Below are 26303 nucleotides of genomic sequence, written 5' to 3' on the forward strand. Positions count from 1 at the left end.
TATATATATATATATATATATATATATATATTGCAAACTAATAATGTTCAAAAGGGTGGGCCCCATACTAAACAACACTAAGCAATATAAAAAAATAAAAAAAGAAGAAACTATATAAAGCATGGGTTTAGACCCATGCTTCGTCGTCCGTCGTCCCTTAAAAAAAAGGGGGTGGGCCCCATACTAAATAACACCGAGCAATAAAAAAAAAAAAAAAAAAGTGGAACTCACCATCTCCAAACTCATGGGAAAAAAAAGTGGATCTCATATTATCAAAATCAAGCAATATAAAAAAAAAAAACTGAACCCCATATTAAAAAAAATATAATGTTAAAAAAAAAGTGCAGACTTTGTATTCGTAGCAAACACTAATATAATAAAATTTTAAATACGGAGCACAAACTACAATGTTATATTAAACGTGTTTTGAACATAGTATATGTATATATATTATATGCATAAAAATAGTACAAACTAATGTTATATTAATCGTGTTTTGAACATAGTATGTTATATATATATATATATATATATATATATATATATATATATATATATATATATATATATATATATATATATATATATATATATATATATATGCATAAAAATAATGCAAATTAATAATGTCAAAAAAAAAAAGTGCACTCCATATTAAAAAATCAAACAATTTCATTGCTACGTGCATATCAATCCATTAGTGGGAGCAAATGAAATTATTTTTTTTTCAAAAGATTAAGTAGCCAAACCATAATTTTTTTTTTTATATTAGCCTGAGATCTAATCTAGGTAATAAACTGTTGTATCTGCTATTCCGCCATGTCATTTATTTGTTATGTTTACTAAAATAAATATACTTAAAATATTTATATTTTAAAATAAGATAGAATTTAATTATTTTTTTATTTTTATTCTTACTCTAATAAATGTGAAAAGACATTAATGTTTTAAAAAAAATATATCAAATGGAGATCAAATAATGAATAAGGTAGATTAGTCAAATTATAATTCTAATCGACGTTTTCTTAAAAAACCATACAAAAGACAACATAACAAGTAAAATGAGCTAAACCAAGAATATTTACCAAAAATTTAAAAACTACATACACATAGATGCACTATAATCTAAAGTGTTGAGCCCGTACGCAGCAATGTTTTGGATTATAGTGTATATTTTAAACAACTACAAATATATTTTTTTAAAAATGTGGGCCCCATATTAAACACCATGCCCCATATTAAACGCCAACCAGTAATAAATAAAAAAAAAAAAGAAAAAAAGTAGAACCCACCACATCCAAACTCACGGGAAAAAAAAGTTGATCCTATATTAATAAAATCAAGCAATATTAAAAAAAAAAAAGTAAATCCCATATTTAAAAAAAAATGCTTAGAAAATCAAATAATTAAATCAATAGTGATGGATTCATTGCCACATGCGTATCAACCCATTAGAGGGAGCAGCAACATGCTCAATATTTTACTTAAAATACAGAAGTGCTTAGAAAATCAAATAATTAAATCAATAATGATGGATTTATTGCCACATGTGTATCAATTCATTAGTGGGAGCAAATGAAATTATTGTACAGCAACATATTTAAAATATTTATATATTAAATCCGTTTTCCATTTTTTTTTTTTAAATAAATTGTGGGCCCATATAGCCTGATGGATTCATTGCCACATGCGTACCCTATATTAAACACCAACCAGTAATTTAAAAAAAAAAAAAGTGGAACCCAGCACATCCAAGCTTACGGGAAAAAAAAAGTGCATCCCATATTAACAAAATGAAGCAATATTAAAAAAAAAAGTGAATCTCATATTAAAAAAACAAACAATGTTATAAAAAAAGTGCTTCAAAAATCAAACAATTAAAAAATAATTACATACACATAAATGCATTATAATCTAAAATATTGGGTCCGTGCGCACATAGGTCGTTATATATATAAAAGAGTATTACTCACAATTCGCTACTACACCTTTGTGTTTCCGTTTACAGGCGACGACCTGCCCACTTCGGCTTCTACCCGAACTGACCGACGTTGAAGTTTCCGATCAAGGGACAATGAAGCTCTCGTTTTCCCTCTCTTCAAAACCCTCTTCCAACCTCAGAAACCAGCAACCTTCTTCTTCTAGAGCATTCTCCGCCAACAATCCCCAAAATTCCTCAAACCCTATCGAAAAAGAATACGTCACCGAATTCGACCCTTCAAAAGCCCCTTCATCTTCCACTAAACAAACACTCATAATCCCTCCAAAACAAAACGAATGGCGCCCCATCAAACGGATGAAAAATCTCGACTTACCAGATTCAACGGCCACAGATCAACCACTCCAATTCGAAATTGACAACGGCGGCGCTACTGCCGAACCAACTGTAGATGGTATCTCTTACGGCCTCAATGTTCGCCAATCCGAAAACCCTAACCCTAACCCGAATGCGAATTCGAAGCAGTTGATTGATCCGATGTTGCGTCAATTTAAGGAGGATTTGAAGAGGTTACCTGATCATAATGGGATTGATGAGTATACTGATATGCCTGTTGAGGGATACGGTGCTGCTTTGTTGAAGGGTTATGGGTGGGTTGAAGGTAGAGGGATTGGTAGGAACGCCAAAGAGGATGTTAAAGTTGTTGAGTATAAAAAATGGTCAGCTAAAGAAGGGATTGGTTTCGTACCTGAAGTACCGAAAATAAAGGGTGAAAAATGTAGTGTTAAAGTAGATAATGTTGAGAAGAAAGATCGAGAAGATGGAACGAAAGGGTTATATGTAGGGAAAGAAGTGAGGGTAGTGAGAGGAAAAGAAATGGGGTTGAAAGGGGTTGTTTTGGAGGTGAAAAGTGGCGGGGATCTGGTGGTTTTGAAGGTTGCGAAACGAGATGGTGAGATGAAAGTTAAGGTACGGGATGTGGCGGATTTGGGTTCGGTGGAGGAGGAGAGGTGTTTGAAGAAGTTGAAAGAATTGAAGATTAGAGAAGAAAAGAGTAATCTTGATGAAAGGAGAAGTAGATACGAAGGGACGATAGAGAGGAAAAAGGAAAGTAAAAGAAGTAGTGATGATGAGGTGTCTTGGCTTGCTAGTCATATTAGAGTTAGGATTATAAGTAAGGATTTAAAAAGGGGAAGATTGTATTTAAAGAAAGGGGAAATTATGGATGTGGTTGGGCCGACTTGTTGTGATTTATGTATGGATGAAACTAGGGAGTTGATACAAGGTGTGGATCAGGATTTGCTCGAGACGGCTCTTCCAAAGCGTGGTGGTCCCGTTCTTGTTCTGTATGGTAGGCACAAAGGTGTGTATGGTCACTTGGTTGAGAAGGATAGTGAGAATGAGACTGGAATTGTCCGAGATGGTGATACCAAGGAGTTACTCAAAGTGCGACTTGAACAAATTGCTGAGTATCTTGGGGATCCGAGCTATATTGGTTATTGATCCTAGTCTTTGTGAGTAGGAATTTGGCATTGACAGGATGAGGAATTACTACACAAATCAAAGGTATGGAAGTTTATACTTCCTTGGCCTCTCATGCTATACAAAAACACACATTATCTTTTCTTCTTTAATGATGTAAGTGCTTTGGAGGTTGTCTTTGTGATTTTGATGCATTTTAAGTATTGTTGCTAATGGTTTTTCTTTTAAGCACTTTTAGTTATTAATTCAGTTATTTCATTTTTCCTCCTCTATAATGCTATAACAATCTTCTCTGTTTGTTCTAATCTATTGCCTTAATTTTAATAAACTTTGATTATAGCAACGATTTAATGAACTTTGATTATAGCAACTCTTCTTGCATGAAACTAGCTTCCGCCAAGTTCCTTTGGTGCACAAGTTTGCTCAAAACTCTATTCACCAGTTTGACACTTAAAACAATCCACAGAAACAGAGTTGGAGTTGATAGTGGTAGCATTTTGGATCTCCTTGCCGTTTCTCTATCCTTCATCTTGTATGGAGTCACTGACTGCAGCAATGGTAATTTATCCCCAAATTTCACACCAAAATTGTATAAAACCAAGTGGACTGGAAAAAAGGTATCTCCTATACTAGAATCTTCGTAGGAGTGCATTGCGGAACTGCGGATTCCAAAAATGTATCCTAGTCAAATCAAATAGAGGCGTCAGTAAATATGGCTTCAGCACTGCCCTAGTGCTATCAACACCAATGTTACCAATTTCAAAATAAAAATAAAAATAGAGGTGTCAGTACATTTTACCTTTGCTGCAACGTGTTTCAATTCTAGCAAACCACAGAAAGATCTGTACAAGTCTTAAATTTGCAAGGGACTTTCTTAGGTGATGTGCCTATATTTGTGACGTATGCTTGAATATCAAATGTAGCTGATTAATTAAGTGAACTCTCCCCAGCACACTTCAGTGATTTATTTTTCCATCCTTTGGTTATGCTAATGATATGCTCAACTAGTTTGTGCAGGCTTAGTTTCAGCTTTCTAGAAATAGAAAGACCCTAGGTATTTTGATGGTAGTTAACCATTAGCAGACCAACCGAGTCCATAAACTAGAATTAGCTAATCTACTGATGCATGTGTTAATGTACAGATGCATATTCTGTTAATATAATGATGCAAATTATATTATTAGTTTATTATGGATATGAATTTATTTAGTAACACTTACCTCTTCTACGTGATAATTGATTCTACACTTTTTTAATCGGAAGAGGCGAATAGCGTAATAATAAGTTTTAACGAGTAAGGTAACCGAAAGGACTTAATAAAAAGAGCATGTTTCAGTTCAAACACATATTTCTGGTTCTTTAATATTATTATTTTGACGATTAAATTGTATAACCGATAGGAGTACATTTAATTGTTCGACTTTAGTTTGTGCAGGCTTAGTTTCAGCTTGCTAGAAATAGAGAGACCCTTGGTACTTTGATGGTAGTTACCATTAGCAGACCAACCGATCCAACCAAGTCTTCCTCCTCCCTCATTTGATATTCCTGATAGATGAACACATTCTCTTGCAAGCATCAGCAGAACCTTAAAATTCTTGAAAATCATGCGGCAGGCCTTGATGGACGTAAATGTGACTGCTCAGTGGCTCTAATATTGCAAAATCTGTGTGAATATATGTTGTAATTTTCACTCTTGACATCTCCAATAAAAATCAGAAGTATGAGCACGAAAACTTATGTTGAAACTGGTCTGTGAACACGTCCATTCCAGTAGCAGAAGGCTGGAAAAACATGCGCCTCCCCACCCCAACACCCACAACCAAAGCCCGCAACCACTGCCAAATAGCCCACTGGAACACCACCTCACACTGAGAATCTTGCAGTAGCTAAGCGAGTATCAATGCAATTGACAAAGAGTGGAAAAAATTCAATAGGATTCACTGAAGAAAAGCAAGAGAGAACCTGATTACTTACCATTCTTGTAACTAACATGGTTAGGTGATACAGTCTGCCTAAAATTTCATAGGAAAGATGCTGAACAGATTAGTATATTTGAAGCTGACATCTTGGGGCTCTTGTGTAGCCATACTTACGGGTCAGAGTAAAACAAGTTATACTTCTAAGAGAGGTGGAGCAAGCGCACTATGCTATACCATTGTTGGGTGAGCGAAGTGGTACACTTACTCTTCAGCCAAAAATTGGTGCTAGAATATTCAATGCAATGTGATGAACCATTTGGTTGTTTTTCCTGTTTACAGCTACTCTTGAAATTTGTTTGGAGCATTCAATTGCTGAATTGGTTAATTCTGGCATATTTTGGACTTGCATCACTCCACATAGCTGTATCAATAGTGTCAATGTGGAGTCTGTGTGCTATTTCTTTTTTAGATTAATAATGCTGTGTGGCTGTGATGTCTTCCATGAAAAGACTGCTTCTATCAGGTTTACGGTTAGTAGCACCGTATAATGATAGAAGCAACAAAGTACTAGGGGTTTCTATGAATATTTTCTTTTTTGATAAGGTATGATTAAATTAGTTCTATCAACATACTAAATTTTCTTCCTTTTATCTTTTACCCTACCTGTATTGACAAGTTTAGCAATGTTAGATGTACAATTGCAATCCTGATCCTTCTATGCTTAGGTTCATATCTTTTTGTTCTTGGCACTTAGTACCTTAACTGTTTGTGGCTTCTAAGGTAAGCTCTTGGTAACATATGCAAGTGGAGATCTTAATTTGGTTACTGGACTTGCCATATGTGCACTGATGTCGTTGATTCTTGATTGACTATCCTGTGTTGTGGTTTAGAGACAATGCTCCGAGAAGCTCTGCATTATTAGCTCAGAAGAAAAGTATCACATTACCACTTAATAAAGCATCTGAGAAAAGTGAAAGTAGTTTGAAGCCCTAGCAATTGTAATGCACATCTGGAATACATTTCCATTTATATTTGAGGTTCTTGAGTTTGTTTGTATATGCCTGATATATAGGTATTGAGTGAGTATGGAAAAAAATGTTGTCCATACTTTGGGCTTGGGTTAGAATTGATTTACTAGTTAGCAAAGTGAGGATGTACTAAGGAGAGTAACATGATTATATCTCTCATATCTTGTCTTCTCACTACGACGTATATAACGTGCAGCAAAGTTGGTTTACGTTGGTATTTCTAAAGGGGGATGTTGCCTCAAGTTGATCCAAACACATTGAGCTTTGACTTAGCTGATAGTATTGTACGGTCATAATTATGCTCTTTGCCAACCAAACTACACTTGCATTTGAAATTGCTCTACTGTAGTTTGCTCTTCTGAAAGCCCTAGGATTAAGCCTCTTGGATGTTTTGTTCACGTACGCTTACGAAGCTTGTGATGGAATATGCAGGAAACACTGGTCTGAAAACAGTGGTTCATGTATTAATGAAGGTGCTGAGCAGGAAGTCACATTTGCTGAAGAAGACTCATGTTGCTTATACATGTATTTTAGCTCATCTGGATTGTACATTTCGTAACTGCTTGAATTTCTTCGATGTATGAGGGTTCTAATTCGTATAGGCAATTTGGTGATTTTTTTAATTAATAGACCACCGATGGAGATTGTAATTTGGTTTCTCGTAGGTTAGGCAAAAAATCAAATCAGTAAAATTTAATTTTGTGAGTTAGTGTTGCATACTGTGTTTGCTATCATCAACACCAAGCAAGTATTGATAGCGTGTAAATGTGCTGTGGAAATTTTGAACTGCTAAAGTTGTATTTACCAGCTAATTGTTTCCTAGCAGGACTCTTTTTAACTTTTTCACAGAAGATTGGGGATATAGTCGACTACTTGTACGAATCATTGAGAAATTGTAGCACATCAGTGGACAGCAGGAATATTTTTTTGAAAAACTGACGGTATGAAATTTTTTGAAAAATTGCGGATGAATTTAGGAGGCTCTTTTCAACCTCTATAAATACAATAAGCTACATAGATGATTTATTAATGTGGAACTCCTAATTAAAGCCCTTCTTTTAGCTGTTCCAAACCAACGATTGCAACGATCATCACTGAGAAGCCCTTCATTTAGCTGCATACAATGATTTATGCAGCTACATGAGAATTCAGAAGTCCAAACTTCCACACTGCTTGCTTTGTAAACTCTGTGTTCCATTCGCTTGTTCCATATTCGGGTTACGTTCGCTATTGATCCCCCTCGACTTCGCCCGATCCCTAATTTTGGTAAACCACGATTGAGGCCCTCAAGCAAGACACATGCTTTGCACCATTTCTGCATAATTAAACAAGGAATGGACAAGGCAGGATCCAGTCAGTTAAATGCAAGCATTAGCAAATAGCCTATTCTGTACAAGAATAAGTTAGTAAGAAACATCATTTATAACATCCCTGCAAGATGGAATAGTAGATTTAATAAACATAAAAGACAAGAAAAATAACTCATTACAGATGGGGAAAAAAGATCTTTGCAAGCCGGTAAGTTAAAGGCCGTTGATGACAAAAAGGTCTCTGTCACATAAGCAGTGACAGTAATCCATCTATCTCAACACGGACTAACAATACTTCAGAAGAAAATTTTAACCAGTCAAGTTTTGCTCATGCACAGGAGACAGATGGATCACAGTCCAATGACAGCAATAATGTCTCGAGGAAGCAATAACCATTAAAGGGGAAGCATACTGATCGATCCACTAAACAAATTAAACTTCCAAGATTCTAGAACTCTCGAGTATCGCAGAATGTTAGGCAGTAGAAGAATCATCTTTACCTGGCTGGATATATAACCACATCTTTCACAAGTTCCTTGTTTTGGCATTTTTGTAGAGGTGGAGATCCGAAAGTCTTCACCTGATTTGATAATGTCGAGAATGGCTCTTGGTCTGTCATTATGATTACTTAGTTATTTGTCAAGAACAAAAGCATTTTGCATCCATAGAAAGACTACTTTATACAACATAATCTTTTGACAAAATTTTCTATTATTAAAAGAATTCAACTGGGAACTACCTCATTCTTTCTAAATCTTGAATGAACTCACGAGCAAAGCCACGGTAAGCATTAGGGGAATAAATGCCTGCATTTTCATACAACTAACTTTTTAGGATGAAGCACAAGGATATGACACAAAGCCAAACAAATTAGTGAGATAATATCAGTATTGGATCATATGGCCACAACAAAAGAAACAAGCACTTGGACTGCCACTTGCTCCAGACAATTATATTGAAAATCTGTTTGACACGTGCAGCAGAGAGGAAGCCCTAAGGATGTTGAGTGCTCAGACCTTCACAATATATATACGTAAAGAAGTGTCCAATAACCAGAAATGAAAGTAAAATCCTAATAAAAAGATGGCTGGCATCTGCAAGAATTTCAAATATTTAAATATAGACATTATATGTCAGTTATACTTTACTTATCTAAAAGAAGGCAGCATATTTAAATATAGACATTATATGTAAGTTATACTTTACTTATCTAAAAGAAGGCATCATATGTATGTCATACACAAAACTATATTTTGAGAAAAAGCAACAAAAAAGAACTATTACTAGTAGATGATATGTAATCTTGTTAAGTGCAAGAAGAATGTATAATGAGGTAGTTGCAGATTCAAAAACATCCAAATTACTACTTTTTCCATCCCATTCTAATTGATTAGGTCAACTCTCACAAAGCTTAAGAGTAAAATTTGGTGGATATAGTATTATACTGAATTTGATAAAAAAGAACTTCAAATAATAGTTTGAAGTGAAACAGTAGGTCGGAAAATATCATATCAATTATGGGACAATACAAGGTAGCCTAGGTCTTTATTGTTGGATCTTTGGGAGACAATGTTTACCATGGTTAAGCTAAAAGTAGCTTTGATCAAAATAGGATGGAGGGAGTACTTCAGTCCAAATGCTGCTATTTCATATAATTCTAGACAAAATATATTTGAGGTGTATTTTGCAATGTAGATAGTATCTGGTATAAGACAATCATTATGTTCAGTAAAGGGAAATAGAATGATCAGATGTTTAGCCATAAGTCAGCAAGAACTCTTTGCTTTTGGGGATTATTCCCCTGAAAAAGTATACTCAGATCAAGATGGTGCATGAAGCAGCCAATTTAGTTTCTCTCTCATCCTTGATCTATTTTCTGACGCATAAAAGTAGAAACAGATTCAAGGTTCTTAATGTACTCCATATAACTCCTCTACCCAGCCTTCTAAAATGAATTAAAACATTATTTCCTTTCAGATATTGAGAGAATTTTTTTTAATAACATGCCCACATTATCTCATACCCCACTTCTTCCACAACACCTGATGCGGACAGACATGACCACAACACACATTCTTCAACAAAATGAACGGAAATACTAACAGCAAATAAAGAAGACCAGAAGTCCTAGTACTAGAACTGAAAGTTGAAGGAAAGAGAATACACTTACATTCTGTAGAGAAGTAGTCCAGCTTTTTAAAGTATGCATACGTAACAGCAAGTTAAGGCAACACAGTCATAAGTTATCACAATCAGAAAACTATGATTTTAACAAGGAAGATGCAGCCGCTTGGGGTATCTACTATATAGTAAGGGGTAGCCCAATAAAATCCTATAAAATAAAAGGATACATGACAATTTCCTTCTCATATGTGTATTTGAAGGGCTTGCATCTGGGTATTGGCCCATCTTCTCCGGTAATTATCGATGTGCATCTACTCAACCTGGTTTATTAGAGGTAAAAGCCAGTCAATAATTTGGGAAGAACAGAAGGAAGAGAATCATAAAAAACTAAATTACAATTATTTTTACCTTGCAATATCACCTCGTAAAATATTTAAAAGGACTGTTTCAGCAATATCATCTGCATTATGTCCGGTAATGAGCTTGTCTACCTTTAGCAATGCAGCACCTCGATCAAGGGCCTTACAAATGAAAACTAATCACTATGATATCTATATTACCAGTTTCAACGAAGAAGTAGCAAGAAACTGCAACTGCTAGTGGAAAAGAAAGTATTCCGAACATATTTACTACAAAAAGAATGCAAAGAAAGCCGCTTCAGAAGACTGAACTAAGCTTGGTCATTCTCATATTGAGAAACAGAAAATTATGTTAGCTACAAGGTAGAGTTCCACATATTTCAAAAGCTGTTTGGCACTCTTGCGTATAACTTATGTGCAATGAATTGTGTGAATTGTGTGCTGAATGTTGGAGAAATTTATGCAAAATATAATAGTCAAACCCAAAGGCAAGTGTGTGGAATTACCTGCCGACGGAAAACACCACAAAATGTGCAGCTGCTCTTCAAGCCTATCAATTTCACTATTTCGTCCATTGTCCACCCATACAATTTGCTGTAGGAAACTACTTTTAAAGGAAGTCCATACTGAAAAGAGAAGATTGCAATAACACGGTCACAATAAGTAGAGAAAATATAGAGGTTAAAATTTGTAAGTTAAAAAAATTGAACTCATCTAGCGTAGAAACTGTAGATGCTGCAAAGCCACAGTAAGACTCAGAAAATGACAACTACAGATGCTGATGTGAAAATGCCATAGTAACTATTCATTAAAATTACAAAGGAAGAAAGCCATCATGAGAGGAGAATAAAACTATAGTCAAAGAACCAAGAGATATTGGTGGAAGATGAGAGCTCCTCAATTTAGAACAAACAGCAACTACGCCCCATTTCCAAGTTAGTTGGCGTCGACTATATGAATACTCACTATCATTCGCTCCATTTGATGTTTCACTCCTATATTCAATAATTTATGTTCTCTAGTATTAGAAGCTCCCAACATTTTCTAATGACACAGAAATCTCTAACAAGATTAAGAAAACTCCAAGCACACGCTGGACTTAAAGCAAGCCTACCAAACTTGACTAAGCCATAATCCCAACTAGTTCGTTTCCTCAACGTCACTTACAGGCAGAAGAAGAAGAAAAGAGAGAAGAAAACATCAGGGAAATTATGTTTTCAATTTTCACTGAGTATTGCTTAACGCTATGTCCTGGAAAAGGATACGAAATATCAGCACTTCTAAAAAATTTGTGCACCAGCCAATGCGAATATATGAATCTCCCGTGACTCTAGTAAAGAAAGGGATTATGAAATAATAATATCTGGACAAGTTATGGAGTCCAGATATTTAGTTGTGATCATAAAACATATAATTCCATAAGCCAGAGAATGTTTGCGAATAGCAAGTTCCTATTGAACATTACTGAATCTGGAAGTACAAAAGAGTTGTGATCATCTTCTTTTGCATTGTCTTTTTGACATGAAAGTGCAGATGAGATCGTCTGTGACCATGCAAGACACCATTCTTGCCCTTGCTGATGGTTCAAACTCAGATGCTGGTAAAGGAGGAGAGGTAAAATTTGGAATTTCTCTGATGTTTGACAATACTATAGGAAATATGGTTTTAATATAAATGCCTAAGCAAAAAAAAAAAAAAAAAGGGCAAAACGCCTTACAGCTGGTATATGCAAATAGAACTTGGCCAAGAAAAGAAGCGTTGATGATTCAGCTGCACTATTAATATTCGGAGTTCGTTCGGACTAGTTTAGGCACTATGATTTATGAAGGACAGGGTTCCATTCCTCTTCTCCACCAAAGGATTGTAGCATCTAGCACAAGATGGCTAAACAAGCTATGTCCCAAGATATACACAGACTATATTAAACAAGTTCAAAAGAAGAAGAAAAACAAGTGACATAAGTTGGCCTTCGCCCAGTTTTACTCTCATAATTAGCAACAAAGCCAAAGATAAAGATGAAACATAGGCAGATCACAAAGTTAATAGTTGTTTAACTAGACCTAGGAATTCAAACTAACAGCTTAACAAGATTATTTTCCTTGCCTGTATTTCATTTCTTTTGACTGTTTCGAGAGAGTCGTCCCTGTAACCAGTTATTCCTTCATCCACTGACAGTAAGAAGAGATCCAATCCATAGTTGTGTCTACGGTTCAACTCTGACATTACATATGCAAGCACTGTTGAATCTGTAAACAAACCCCATTACCATCACACCTGAGATTAATTCCATCACGGAGGAAAGAAGGCATGCTTAAAATGAAACACCATTTATCACATATGAAAAACATCCTGTGCAAACTCAATTCCAGTTAACAGAGCAGCTCTCCACTATAGGACCTTTTACAACAGCAGCACATTAACCAAGGTGACGACATACTAATTTTGACAAGTTTAATGGGGTTTGCAATATACCGTACAAATCAATGTTCATTACAGCTCGTTTGGTTGGTTGCTACCTATTGTATTGTATCATATTGTTACTTTAAACACAATGTTTTGATTGTTATTTGACTTTTATAGCAGTGTATCATTAAATCCATCTTTATATAAAAACAACAAGTCACATCTTATGCTCCGTCCGTTCCATAATAAGTGGTGTTTTTAGCTTATGCACACCTCTTAAGAAATTGCTCGCTCCTAGAAAATTAGGAATATTTTTGCTAACTTACCGCTAATTCTAAAGAAAGCTACTTTATGATTCTTGATTACGTAAATAAGGGTAATTTGGAAGAATAAGATCAAATTCTTTGTGAAATCCTAAAGCACCGCTTACTTTAAAACATAATGAAAAGCTTAAAACAACATTTATTTCAACTTTATTGTCCATTTCAAAATGTATGGCATAATAAATTTAAAGTCTCAGGTCAAAGATATCTACTACAAATTATGTGAAATAAGTAGTCGGTATAAAAACACTGTATAAAAACACTCCCTGCATATCTTTTCATAGAAAGAATACAACTTTAGCTGCTACTTTTTTAAATATGAGAAGCAAAATACAAAAGCAGTGATTACTTGTTCAAGGGTTTTAGGCCGTTTTAAGGCGGCGCGTTTTTCATTACACAGTTTGCCCTTCGCCTTTTCCATATTTTTAGCAGTCTGATCTGAGGGCTGTCACCGGTGAAAGCATATATTTTCAGATGTCTTGTTATCTCTATGGTTCTTTATGCATTCTAAAATTAAAGACACCCTTTCTTTCAAGTTGGGGTCAAATTTGACCATGTATCGTCCGAATGGTGTATTGTATCGTGCTCTTAGTTTAAATCCTTTTGATTGTTACTTTAATTTTATTATATCATTTCGTTAAGTTCATAAATGTCTCATTTTATGTAATGATTGATTTGATTTTTTTCCGTCATTATCTTATTTATTTTTTCTCATTTTATCTTTACTTATTATCTAGTAATCATATTTTATCATTTATTACGCTTTTTTGTGATAGCTCTACTGCTTTGAAAAAGGGTCAAAAATACCTCACTGCTTTGAAAAAAAAAAGGCTAAAAATATACTTCAAACTTATTTTGAATCAGAAATATACTCCTGTCTTGACTGAAATTATCCCTTAAAATAATCCGAAATTATTTTTAAACCGCTCTATCATTTAAACCCGATCCAATTAACATACCGGGACAATAAGGAGATCTTATGAGTTATTATTTAGTTGGATCGAATTTAAATGATGGAGCGGGTTTAAAAATGGATTTTGAGTATTTTGGGGGATAATTTCTATCAAGACAGAGGTATATTTGAAAACTTTAATGATGAGAGGGGTATTTTTGACCCAGAATAAGTTCAGAGGATATTTTTAGCCTTTTTTCTAAAGTAGAGGGGTATTTTGACCCTTTTCCCTTCTTAAATTGCAACAAAAGACATCCTTTTTTCAAGTTTAGGGGTCAAATTGTATTGTGTATAGTCCGAAATTGAGTAACTTTAATTTTTTATTAAGCTTTTGATCCAATGTTATTTAATTTGGAAAAAAAGTTCTGTTTTTGCCCTTATAGTTATACCTCTAATAAAAATTTTAATTTTAAGTAATTTTAAATCATCATTAAAAGTAAAGGGTAAATTTGAACCTTTTTCTTTAAAATTTGGTAACCAAATTCTATCTATTTCATGCTCGAGTTCCATAATTTTAAGAGCCTACTCCCGAGTTTCAAATTTTACTTTTCATGTTTCAGAGTTAAACTATATGGAATTTGACCAATATTTTGAAATATTTTTTTTTCATCTTATAAATATGAGAAGAACTGCAACTCATAGTATTTTTCGTGTAATTTTTGAACATCTAAATTTTAATTCTAAAATATTAAATTAATATATTTCTATTTAGCTCTGAAAATTAATCAAATTAACTCTTGAAAAGCGAAACTGACAAGTAAAAGTATACTGAGGGAGTATTTGCAAATGACAATGGCGTGAATGAATGAAAAGTATAATGAAAGATGAATTTGAGCAATTTCCTACAACACAGTCAAATTTGAATACAAAAAAGGTTCAAATTTGCCCTTGAACTTTGTGAAAAGGTTCAAATTCACCCGTGGTAATAACACATTAGACTTTTTTCCCATGGAAAACAATCTCATTTGGCCACCAAATGCTTTTGCAAAATTGTGCAAATTTCATCTTTCTTAAGTATTATCCACGATTGCTCAATCAACACCATAGCAATTGATCCTCTCGACTTTCAAAAAGCACCATTTGAAGACCAACGCTACTCCCACCACCGCACCCCAGCGACACCCACAGAAAAAACACACATAGAGACTATACAAAATCAACACTTTCAAACACCTTAATCTTTACCACTTTCTCTTTTACCTTTGCCATATGATCACCTATCCTCAACCACCATAATTCCACTTTGACTGCATGATACTGCTCTAAGAGCCTGTTTGGATGGGCTTATGCCTATAAGCTGTTTTCAGCTTATAAGCTACTTTAGATAAGCTAAGTCAAATGGGCCCAATTATTTTTTTTTGAGCTTATTTTAAGCACAAAATGACTTTAAGCTGGCCAGCCAAACACTCAAAAAAGCTGAAAACAACTTATAAGCAACTTAATAAGCCAATCCAAACGGGCTCTAAATAATTTAGAAGCTAAATAGTCTATACCCAAAGCCGGCTCAAGAAGGAGGCCAAAACGGATTGAATTTTTATGTGAAGTTGAATTGGTTTGCTTTTAGTAAAGAACACCTTATTTGCCTACGTTTGAATTCACCTTGAGCAAGAGAAAGTAGTCTCAGATCAACTACTATCCAAATAAGCCCACTTCAAGGAAAATTGGGTGATTTACAAGAATGGCCTCGGAGGTGGGTGGCCATGAACTTTTGATCTCACTTGTCCCATGGAACAAAACTTCAAGTTTAACAAGTTTTTAACTTTTGACCTTGAAGGTTTGCCCATGAGGCACGTAGGGTTCAAAAAGTTCAAGAACGCCCATTTTGAAGGTCATTGGGTGCAATTTCTTGTGGAAAATTTGATTCACCATTTGATATAGATATTACGCACAAATACTATCATTAGATTTCTCAAAAAAGATAACAAAAATGATACTAGAAGAATTTTAGTAGCCTTCCTAATGCGTTGTTGTATCTTCATGCTTCATCTTCACTACTTTCAAGGACAACAAGAGCTTTCTTGGTTTTCAACTTCTTAACAGCATTGCCTTTGGTCTCTTTGCTTCCATCTGCATCTTTTTGGGGATCTGACTCATAACTAGCAATCTCTTCAAGAATTCTGCTTCCGTATTTTTGAGTCTTCAACTTGCCAATCAACTTCTCCAACTGCATAAAGGAAGAGAGTAATTTTTGGATGATTGCATCACATGAGTAGCTGTAAGGCTGTGCTATCAATGCAATTGTGTAAACTATAGCAGTCTCAGTTCTTAGCTAGAGGGATCTTTACATTTCCATAACCAAAGAAACATTGCATCTCCAGTTAAGAGGCCATAAATGAGCATGAGTTGGAATAACTGTGTGGCGTGCACACGAAGCATACAGTAAGTACATTTGCTATGCAAAGTCCTCAGACCTTAGATTATACCATTAAAAAATCTGAACTTTTTATGTCGACTTACCTGTCCTACTTCTCTTCTTCAGCCATACCCAAAAACTATCCATTTCCCCCAAAAAGTAAACTTTTTCCTATTTAACACTAAATCGTATTACCAGATGCTCAACTTGGGACTCACTTTTTATATTACTAAAATGTCTACTTGATTTGGCACTATTACTACAGTAAGAGTTAAAATGTGAACATAAGCGAGGAAAACTGTGGAAGCCATTGCTTACTTTTCTTGAATTTTCAGAATCAAATAGAAGAAAACATTTCATGAGAGAAGTAAAAGCGGGGTCCAGAAATTTAGCGGATAACAGTGCCAGTCACTAGATTTTCCTTTTAGCAAAAGTAGATATTACTTTGACATGGACGGAAAGGAATATTGGAGGGAAAAAGTTCAAATTCCTCTTTCCTGAAGATTTTAGTGAACTTAATAGATAACAAGTAATGAAACACCAAAAGTCAGAAATTAAAACATCAACTCTATAAGCAAAGCAGTAGGAATGCACCTCTTCAGTTGATTTTGGTTTCTGTGCACTCAAGGTACCGATTTGTTGCGTAGATAATACAGAATGAGGGAATATTCCCCCATGGATGGATGTGAGTTCCTTTCGTAGCTCATCAAGCTTATCATCCAATCCTGATGATCTTTCTCGTTTGGATGATTTCATACTGCTTGAGGTCCTTGACTGTCTAGTCGACAATTCAACCTCTGTGTCTAAGCGTCTTTGCTTATTTAGAAAAATCCATGTTCATGATTTTATTTTTGTGTGTTCTGATAATGAATGCTTAAAGCATGAGTATGATTCTACTTTGGTTAAGTTAATTTATTTTTCTTCTGCTACCTGTCATACTTAAATCTTCTTGAAATCCTATTTCTTGTTCCTTTCATTTATCACGTGGATAAGCATAAATGTTGTCATGACTTAGAATATTTATTTTTGATAGGTTGTTCTTATTCATCCTTTTAATCACATGTATGAAGGTTTAATGAAAATGTTACTGTCTTGGTTCATATTTCTATGTGTTACTGTCTCGATTTATATTTTCATATGGTAGAAGTATGACCTTAGGTCTCTGTTCAAAGCTTTAGTTATTAAGTCATGATACTTTCCTTATGAACTTGAATGGACATTATTATACTAGTAGTAATGGTTAATCTTTTAATCAACACAAAAAATGATCCATGACCTCCTTGCTCGTGTAATTCATACTGTCTTGATGCATTATGTCCTGAGTCTCGGTGTTGACACTAAAGTTGTATTCTGATATTCTTGGTGGATCCCGGTTAGTCACCAAACTTCCAGCATCACTTCTAAACGATAACCCTCGGTTGTTCGATGGACGCTCGGTTCTTCTATCTCCTCTGCTGGAGAATTGACCGGGGCCTGACCTCGGCTTTTCCGGTCTGAAGCTTGTTTTCTCTGATTGAGAATATGGCCGGTATCTTTCCCTTGATGACCGTGTCTCCGGGTCGTAATTTTTTCTAATCCTCTCAGATCCTTTACTTAGGTTGACCGGACCCGGAGGAAGTTCGAGCTGATCATCCTCCACCCGAATCTTAGACTCGTATCTGTTGTGTACGTCAGCCCAGGTCACGGACTCGTATTCCAGTAAATTTTCCTTTAGTTTGAATGAGGCTGTCGAACTCCGGGGATTAAGCCCTTTGGTGAATGCCTGTGCAGCCCATTCTTCTGGAACCGGTGGGAGTTCCATCCGTTCCCTTTGGAAACGATTGACGAATTCCCGCAGTAACTCGTCGTCCCTTTGGGCTATCCGGAAAATATCCGTCTTCCGGGCCTAGACCTTTTTGGCTCCGGCATTTCCCCGAATTTTTTCAGCAAAAGGGACTCAATCTCGTCTTCTTCAACATCATTGCCCTTTATGGCACAGGTGTATGAGGTCACGTGTTCCTGAGGATTGGTTGTGCCATCATATTTCTGGATATCGGGCATCTTGAACCTCTTTGAGATTAACTTCGGAGCCGCACTTGGAGGAAAGGGCCTCTGAATATACCTCTTCGAATCTGGACCCTTTAGAATGGGAGGAGCCCCCGGAATCTGGTCCACCCGAGAGTTATAGGTATCGACCCTTTTCTCAGTTGAGTCTACCCGTTTTGCCAACGTCTCTAGCATCCTTAATACCTCGGTAGACGAACCAGCTCCGGACCCATTGCTTTCGACCATTTGAGCCTCTTCTCTCCGTGGTTCGGCAACACTCTTATTCTTCTCCGGTGCCGCCTGATCCTTCTTGCTCTGTAATTGGGCTATCGCAACCCCCTGTTCAGCAATTGCTGCCCTTTGTTCCTGCAACATTTCAAAAATGAGACGCAAGTTAATATCCTCCGGGACATCCCGCACTCTTTGGACATGTGCCCGGTTCAAAGTGACAGAATTAAAAGTATTTAAAGGATCAGTGGCCGGGTGAACGGCGTTCTCCTGGTTCACGGTATTTTGTCGATTGAGGCCTTCCCTCGAATCGATAGAATTCGGGCCATGGGATTCACTGGTACCCCCTGTAGCCCGATGTTATCATTTTCGGCCACAATCTCGTTGTTGATGTGACCAGATTCTCCACTGTTTGCCATTTTGTCCGTTTTGCAGAGACGAACAATAGAGATGAAACCCTTAACGAATGAGTTGCAACCGAAATCAAACACCACTATTATCCAATGCCCCACGGTGGGCGCCAAACTGTTTACCCCCGAAATCGGATAACAAGTTAAATTTGTAAATGAGGTATAGGATATGTGGTTCTTTAATTTATTTCTCGGTGAATGAAGATATACGTAAATGTTTGTGCTACGAAATAACTTTGATATGAATTGGTGAGCTACCGACTAGGTAAAGATAACAGGAATTATATGTTTAAGTTAAGGTTTTATATATAATCCGTGCAATATTTAAATGAAGAGATTCAATGAGCTTTTTAAACTGTAAACCGGACCAAAGTATGAAGAAACCAAAGCGAGAGAGAATTTTTATATATATTCAAAGTACAAAGCTTCTTGGATCTGAAAAGCCAACCCCAAAATTTAGGGAATGCCCCCTATTTATAGTTTTCATCTATGGACCTTCTATACATCATGGGCCCCTTTTAGGATAAAAAAAACCTAATATGGATAAGGTTAGGTAGCACGATCTGACACCCGTACGACTGTCAGAAGCAGGCGGCAGATTCTCACACGTGGCGGATGAATAACCGATTTTTCGGACCAACGGTCACGATCAAAATGGTCACGAAGAAACCAGGCTAACGGCCATGACTGGTTCCGCTATATTCAAACTGGGCGAACGGCCATAATTAACTAGGCCATATAAAGACCGGACACCGGTCCAACCGTGATAAGAAGTTATCTCCGGATACATCGAATTCATGCAGAGAATCTTCAGATCAGACACTACCGTTTATTCCCTTCCTTTTACCGATCTCGAGTTGCACCGGATAAGCTTTACCCGATTTTTATCGTATACAGGAAGAGTCATTGGCCAAAGCACAAATACCAACTATATGAAGAATATTAAAATCCAATTAGCACGACATATCCATACATACCTTTGTCGTACACCAATAACATATCCTGCAAAAATCAAGAAACAGGACCTCTGAAATTTAAGAATTTGATGAACTCCTAAACACATGACTAATGAACTGAAATTTAGGAATTTGAAAAAATTATTTCAAATGAAGGAAAATTCAGGGCATGTAAGACCGAACGGAGAAGAAAACCAGCGGTGGAAAGTTGGCTCTTCAATTGAAGGGGAAGAGGAAGGTGGCCGTAGGAGTAAAAGCCACGTAACTAATTATTAATGCTCCACTAAGACAAAATGACTATATTACCCTTGATTTGAAATTTGTTGCCACTTAAGCTGACATGTTGAAACTCCCTTTTATATAATATATATATATATATATATATATATATATAAAAGAGTATTACTCACAATTCGATACTACCCCTTGTGTGTTTCCGCGCACAGCAGACGACCTTCGCACTTGGGCTTCTACCCGATATCGACAAAATTGGCAGACGTTGAAGTTTCCGATTACAGGGACAATGAAGCTCTCGTTTTCCTTCTCTTCAAAACCATCTTCCAACCTCAGAAACCACCAACCCTATCGAAAAAGAATACGCCACCGAATTCGACCCTTCAAAAGCCCATTCATCTTCCACTAAACAAACACTCATAATCCCTCCAAAACAAAACGAATGACGCCCCATCAAACGGATGAAAAATCTCGACTTACCAGATTCAACGGCCACAGATCAACCACTCCAATTCGAAATCGACAACGGCGGCGCCACTGCCGAACCAACTGTAGATGGTATCTCTTACGGTCTCAATGTTCGCCAATCCGAAAACCCTAACCCGAATGCTAATTCGAAGTAGTTGATTGATCCGATGTTGCGTCAATTTAAGGAGGATTTGAAGAGGTTGCCTGATCATAATGGGATTGATGAGTATACTGATATGTCTGCTGAGGGATATGGTTGTTACACCCCATAATTTCATATATTGAAATTCGAGCTTATCTGTATTTAACTTATGGTTATGAGGATTTAAGTTTATATATTAAGCTATGAAATGATTAAAGGACAAGCGAACCGACAAAAAAAAATTAAGTTTGTTGGATGTTGGGGAAAATGTGAGAAGCTATTTTGGTCCAAGTTGGGGGATGAAAACCTCTTAGCATATGAATCATTTTAAGGTGAAGCAAGAGCCTAAAATGAAGTTCCACGAGTCTAGTTTCCAATGCAATAAACCGCTCTTCAATTGGATATCGGGGTAAGGAGATATGGACATTAAAATGTGGATGGGAAAGCCAGGAAAATGGCCTACGCGAACGCGCCCGAGAGTGGCGCGAACGCGCAGAAGGCCAAACGGCCGATACAGAGCGAACGCGGGCCCACGTGGTGCGAACGCGCAGAATAAAAATTTAAGAATCAAGTTCGGAATGAAGTTTGTGTTATAAGAAGGTAATAATAACATATACATGGCATTTGGAGACCTTATGGGATGAACTGGTTCATATGGCGCTCAATCAGAAATTCTCGTTACTGGATGCCTAGTGGGGCCCACACATCAGAGTTTCATAAAGAACATTCGAAGGTACATATGAGTAGTATATGGAAAGTTGAGCAAGTCCCAAGAAGAACCCTTAAGCCAAATATGGGCATAGGCCCTCCAAAAGGACGATTTAAGGAAACATTTTGGGATGATCTGACTTGGAGGGGAAATAACGGTATCATACGTTTGGAATTTGGAAAAGAATGAAGAAATATAAGTTGTTGATAATTGAATTAGCTTTCCAACCATAGGTTGTGGGCCCTCACACGATATCAGGATAAAAAGTTATGACTGTTTAACTGAACGAAGGTCCAGTTAGAAAAACTGGACCAGGGCGAACGCGCCCAAAGCAGGCGCGATCGCGCTGAAGGTTTTCTGGACGATTCTGGACATAACCCAGAACGTTATAAAAAGGGGTAAACCCCCATTTCTTCAGCCAAAGACCCTAAAAAACATCCCAAAAATTCTGGAAAATTCCCCAACCATTCCACAAACACTTTTTAGCGAAAACCAAGTATAATTTTCAAATTTCAGTCTGTATAGCGTATAGTTTTCGGTGCAGAATCATATAACGACGTGTGGTGATCTAAAATTAGCGTGGAAAAGTGAATATAAGGCAATATTAAGGAGAGAAAGGTATGAATCTCTTTCTATTTGTATGAATATTGGTTTATTTACGAAGAAGACGCGATTAAATAATTGTATACTGAGTTAATTAGTTATAAAAGTTGGAAAACAGCGTGTGGGCTGTTTTATGAGATATTTTGGAGTTGGAAACATTATAATTAATGTTGGTATTGTTGTTGTTGTTGTTGGTTGCTGAATTAAGAATTCGGGCTAGGCATATAAGCAGGGGAGGTGCTGCCCGATTTTCGGCAGGATATAAAATAGTATAATTTGGAATATGGTACGAATGTGCGATAAAGAGGCTAATGTTTGTGTAAATTCTCTTAAATGTAGATTTACGGGCTTGAACGAATAAGCGTAGCCAGTAGGAGATTGAACAGGTATGTTAAGGCTCGTCTCTTTTCTTCCAAAGGCATGATCCCCACGTTATAATGTCTTAAAGGTTTTTATCTACATCTTCTTTGCTTTCAGAAGCTAGAAATCTATGACTCCAAGGTATAATTCTTTTCCTAATAGTTTATAATTTTTTTTTTTTAAAATGTCCATATTTTCCAAAAATCAAGTTTTAAGAGATTGAAAGCTTTTATGACTAAAACGACGAATATGATTTTATAATGACTACGACGACACCAAATATGAGAAAATGTTTATGACGAATATGTTGGGGATATGTTCCTACCATGAATAAGACAATATGAAAATGTTAAGCTATTTCTTGATTTCTCTACTCTATTTATGGGCTTCTACCCCAATTCGCTAGTACCCCTTGTGTGTTTCCGCGCACAGCAGACGACCTTCGCACTTGGGCTTCTACCCGATATCGGCAAAATTGGCCGACGTTGAAATTTTTTATTACAGGGACAATGAAGCTCTCGTTTTCCGTCTCTTCAAAACCATCTTCCAACCTCAGAAACCACCAACACCATAGTAAAGTCGGGGTGTGACAAAGTGGTATCAGAGCAGGTCGGTCTAGGGGATGTCTCCTGTTTATGGGTGTGAAGCCGGCCACATTTATAAACAGGAGGCTGCGGGGCATCTAGGGATTGTTGACCTTCTTTCTGTCTTAGATCGTGTGAGAGAGCCAAGTCATAGGAAAAAGAAATTCCTTGTATAAGCCTCACGTATGACTGTAGAAGTGAGGAAAGGGAATACTGCGAACAAGTAAAACGTGAGACGTGTTGTTTCGGAAAGGTTATGGATTTGGTATGGCGACGAAGGTGTGATCACTACCCTCGGGAACTCGGAAATCCAGGATGAGAGATAATTATGTACAGGAGTGAAAAGTGAACACTGGAAACTGAAAAAGGGCGAAATGGTAATTGCAAAAAAAATGAGTAATATATTTTGACGGACAAAGCGGTACTGGGTTAAGAATAGGTTTCCTTGTGCGAGGAATAAGGGATTAATTACAAAACGGAGTAAGTATGAGCATGGAAAGAAAAGGACAAGGGGAACCCTCCCGAAGTATTATAAGACCCCATGAGATCAGTTGAACATTCGAGGACGAATGTTCTAAAGGGGGGAAGGATGTTACACCCCGTAATTTCATATATTGAAATTCGAGCTTATCTGTGTTTAACTTATGGTTATGAGGATTTAAGTTCATATATTAAGCTATGAAATGATTGAAGGACAAGCGAACCGACAAAAAAATTAAGTTTGTTGGATGTTCGGGAAAATGTGAGAAGCTATTTTGGTCCAAGTTGGGGGATGAATACCTCTTAGCATATGAATCATTTTAAGGTGAAACAAGAGCCTAAAATGAAGTTCCACGAGTCTAGTTTCCAACGCAATAAACCGCTCTTCAATTGGATATCGGGGTAAGGAGATATGGACATTAAAATGTGGATGGGAAAGCCAGGAAAATGGCCTACGCGAACGCGCCCGAGAGTGGCGCGAACGCGCAGAAGGCCAAACGGCCGATACAGAGCGAAAGCGGGCCCACGTGGTGCGAACGCGCTGAACAAAAATTTAAGAATCAAGTTCGGAATGAAGTTTGTGTTATAAGAAGGTAATAATAACATATACATGGCATTTGGAGACCTTATGGGATGAACTGGTTCATATGGCGCTCAATCAGAAATTCTCGTTACTGGATGCCTAGTTGGGCCCACACGTCAGAGTTTCATAAAGAACATTCGAAGGTACATATGAGTAGTAAATGGAAAGTTGAGCAAGTCCCAAGAAGAACCCTTAAGCCAAATATGGGAATAGGCCCTCCAAAAGGACGATTTAAGGAAACATTTTGGGATGATCTGACTTGGAGGGGAAATAACCGTATCATACGTTTGGAATTTGGAAAAGAATGAAGAAATAGAAGTTGTTGATAATTGAATTAGCTTTCCAACCATAGGTTGTGGGCCCTCACACGATATCAGGATAAAAAGTTATGACTGTTTAAATGAACGAAGGTCCAGTCAGAAAAACTGGACCAGGGCGAACGCGCCCAAAGCAGGCGCGATCGCGCTGAAGGTTTTCTGGACGATTCTGGACATAACCCAGAACGTTATAAAAAGGGGTAAACCCCCATTTCTTCAGCCAAAGACCCTAAAAAACATCCCAAAAATTCTGGAAAATTCCCCAACCATTCCACAAACACTTTTTAGCGAAAACCAAGTATAATTTTCAAATTTCAGTCCGTATAGCGTATAGTTTTCGGTGCAGAATCATATAACGACGTGTGGTGATCTAAAATTAGCGTGGAAAATTGAATATAAGGCAATATTAAGGAGAGAAAGGTATGAATCTCTTTCTATTTGTATGAATATTGGTTTATTTACGAAGAAGACGCGATTAAATAATTGTATACTGAGTTAATTAGTTATAAAAGTTGGAAAACAGCGTGTGGGCTGTTTTATGAGATATTTTGGAGTTGGAAACATTATAATTAATGTTGGTATTGTTGTTGTTGTTGTTGGTTGCTGAATTAAGAATTCGGGCTAGGCATATAAACAGGGGAGGTGCTGCTCGATTTTCGGCACGATATAAAATAGTATAATTTGGAATATGGTACGAATGTGCGATAAAGAGGCTAATGTTTGTGTAAATCCTCTTAAATGTAGATTTACGGGCTTGAACGAATAAGCGTAGCCAATAGGAGATTGAACAGGTATGTTAAGGCTCGTCTCTTTTCTTCCAAAGACATGATCCCCACGTTATAATGTCTTAAAGGTTTTTATCTACATCTTCTTTGCTTGCAAAAGCTAGAAATCTATGACTAGTCTATGACTCCAAGGTATAATTCTTTTCCTAATAGTTTATAATTTTTTTTTAAAAATGTCCATATTTTCCAAAAATCAAGTTTTAAGAGATTGAAAGCTGTTATGACTAAAACGACGAATATGATTTTATAATGACTACGACGACACCAAATGTGAGAAAATGTTTATGACGAATACGTTGGGGATATGTTCCTACCATGAATAAGACAATATGAAAATGTTAAGCTATTTCTTGATTTCTCTACTCTATTTATGGGCTTCTACCCCAATTCGCTACTACCCCTTGTGTGTTTCCGCGCACAGCAGACGAACTTCGCACTTGGGCTTCTACCCGATATCGGCAAAATTGGCCGACGTTGAAATTTTTTATTACAGGGACAATGAAGCTCTCTTTTTCCGTCTCTTCAAAACCATCTTCCAACCTTAGAAACCACCAACACCATAGTAAAGTCGGGGTGTGACAAAGTGGTATCAGAGCAGGTCGGTCTAGGGGATGTCTCCTGTTTATGGGTGTGAAGCCGGCCACATTTATAAACAGGAGGTTGCGGGGCATCTAGGGATTGTTGACCTTCTTTCTGTCTTAGATCGTGCGAGAGAGCCAAGTCATAGGAAAAAGAAATTCCTTGTATAAGCCTCACGTATGACTGTAGAAGCGAGGAAAGGGAATACTGCGAACAAGTAAAACGTGAGACGTGTTGTTTCGGAAAGGTTATGGATTTGGTATGGCGACGAAGGTGTGATCACTACCCTCGGGAACGCGGAAATCCAGGATGAGAGATAATTATGTACAGGAGTGAAAAGTGAACACTGGAAACTGAAAAATGGCGAAATGGTAATTGCAAAAAAAATGAAGTAATATATTTTGACGGACAAAGCGGTACTGGGTTAAGAATAGGTTTCCTTGTGCGAGGAATAAGGGATTAATTACAAAACGGAGTAAGTATGAGCATGGAAAGAAAAGGACAAGGGGAACCCTCCCGAAGTATTATAAGACCCCATGAGATCAGTTGAACATTCGAGGACGAATGTTCTAAAGGGGGGAAGGATGTTACACCCCGTAATTTCATATATTGAAATTCGAGCTTATCTGTGTTTAACTTATGGTTATG

At 36.8% G+C, this 26303-nt stretch overlaps 3 protein-coding genes across 7 annotated transcripts; 1 reads left to right on the forward strand and 2 right to left on the reverse strand.

The window, feature by feature from the left end:
* Positions 1–1963: 1963 nt before the first annotated feature.
* LOC132614814 (protein MOS2-like) lies at positions 1964–7073 on the forward strand. Of its 3 annotated transcripts, none has more exons than XM_060329359.1 (2): positions 1964–3577; positions 6801–7073. In XM_060329359.1, exon 1 carries the CDS (start codon positions 2075–2077, stop codon positions 3440–3442), a length of 1368 nt encoding a protein of 455 aa, XP_060185342.1. In that variant the 5' UTR covers positions 1964–2074; the 3' UTR covers positions 3443–3577; positions 6801–7073. The 3 variants fall into 3 exon arrangements, with proteins under 3 accessions (XP_060185342.1, XP_060185341.1, XP_060185343.1); XM_060329358.1 differs by having other exon boundaries at positions 1964–3505; XM_060329360.1 differs by lacking the exon at positions 6801–7073 and adding an exon at positions 3888–6783 and having other exon boundaries at positions 1964–3505.
* Positions 7074–7271: 198 nt separating this feature from the next.
* LOC132614815 (cytoplasmic tRNA 2-thiolation protein 1-like) lies at positions 7272–20078 on the reverse strand. Of its 3 annotated transcripts, none has more exons than XM_060329363.1 (9): positions 19833–20078; positions 18422–18583; positions 10668–10787; positions 10211–10323; positions 10026–10122; positions 9849–9885; positions 8418–8484; positions 8179–8290; positions 7272–7683 (listed from the first exon to the last, which is right to left on the reverse strand). In XM_060329363.1, the coding sequence occupies exons 2-9, from the start codon at positions 18461–18463 to the stop codon at positions 7363–7365; spliced, it is 909 nt and encodes a 302-aa protein (XP_060185346.1). In that variant the 5' UTR covers positions 18464–18583; positions 19833–20078; the 3' UTR covers positions 7272–7362. The 3 variants fall into 3 exon arrangements, with proteins under 3 accessions (XP_060185346.1, XP_060185345.1, XP_060185344.1); XM_060329362.1 differs by lacking the exons at positions 18422–18583; positions 19833–20078 and adding exons at positions 12265–12407; positions 13237–13393; XM_060329361.1 differs by lacking the exons at positions 18422–18583; positions 19833–20078 and adding exons at positions 12265–12407; positions 12634–12667.
* On the reverse strand, positions 15473–17003 carry LOC132614398 (ATP-dependent DNA helicase Q-like 2). Its single transcript, XM_060328841.1, has 2 exons — positions 16787–17003; positions 15473–16003 (listed from the first exon to the last, which is right to left on the reverse strand). The coding sequence occupies exons 1-2, from the start codon at positions 16946–16948 to the stop codon at positions 15815–15817; spliced, it is 351 nt and encodes a 116-aa protein (XP_060184824.1). The 5' UTR covers positions 16949–17003; the 3' UTR covers positions 15473–15814.
* Positions 20079–26303: the final 6225 nt, after the last annotated feature.

The sequence above is a fragment of the Lycium barbarum genome, chromosome 10 (genome assembly GCF_019175385.1).
Source record: "Lycium barbarum isolate Lr01 chromosome 10, ASM1917538v2, whole genome shotgun sequence".
Taxonomy (NCBI): Eukaryota; Viridiplantae; Streptophyta; class Magnoliopsida; order Solanales; family Solanaceae; genus Lycium; species Lycium barbarum.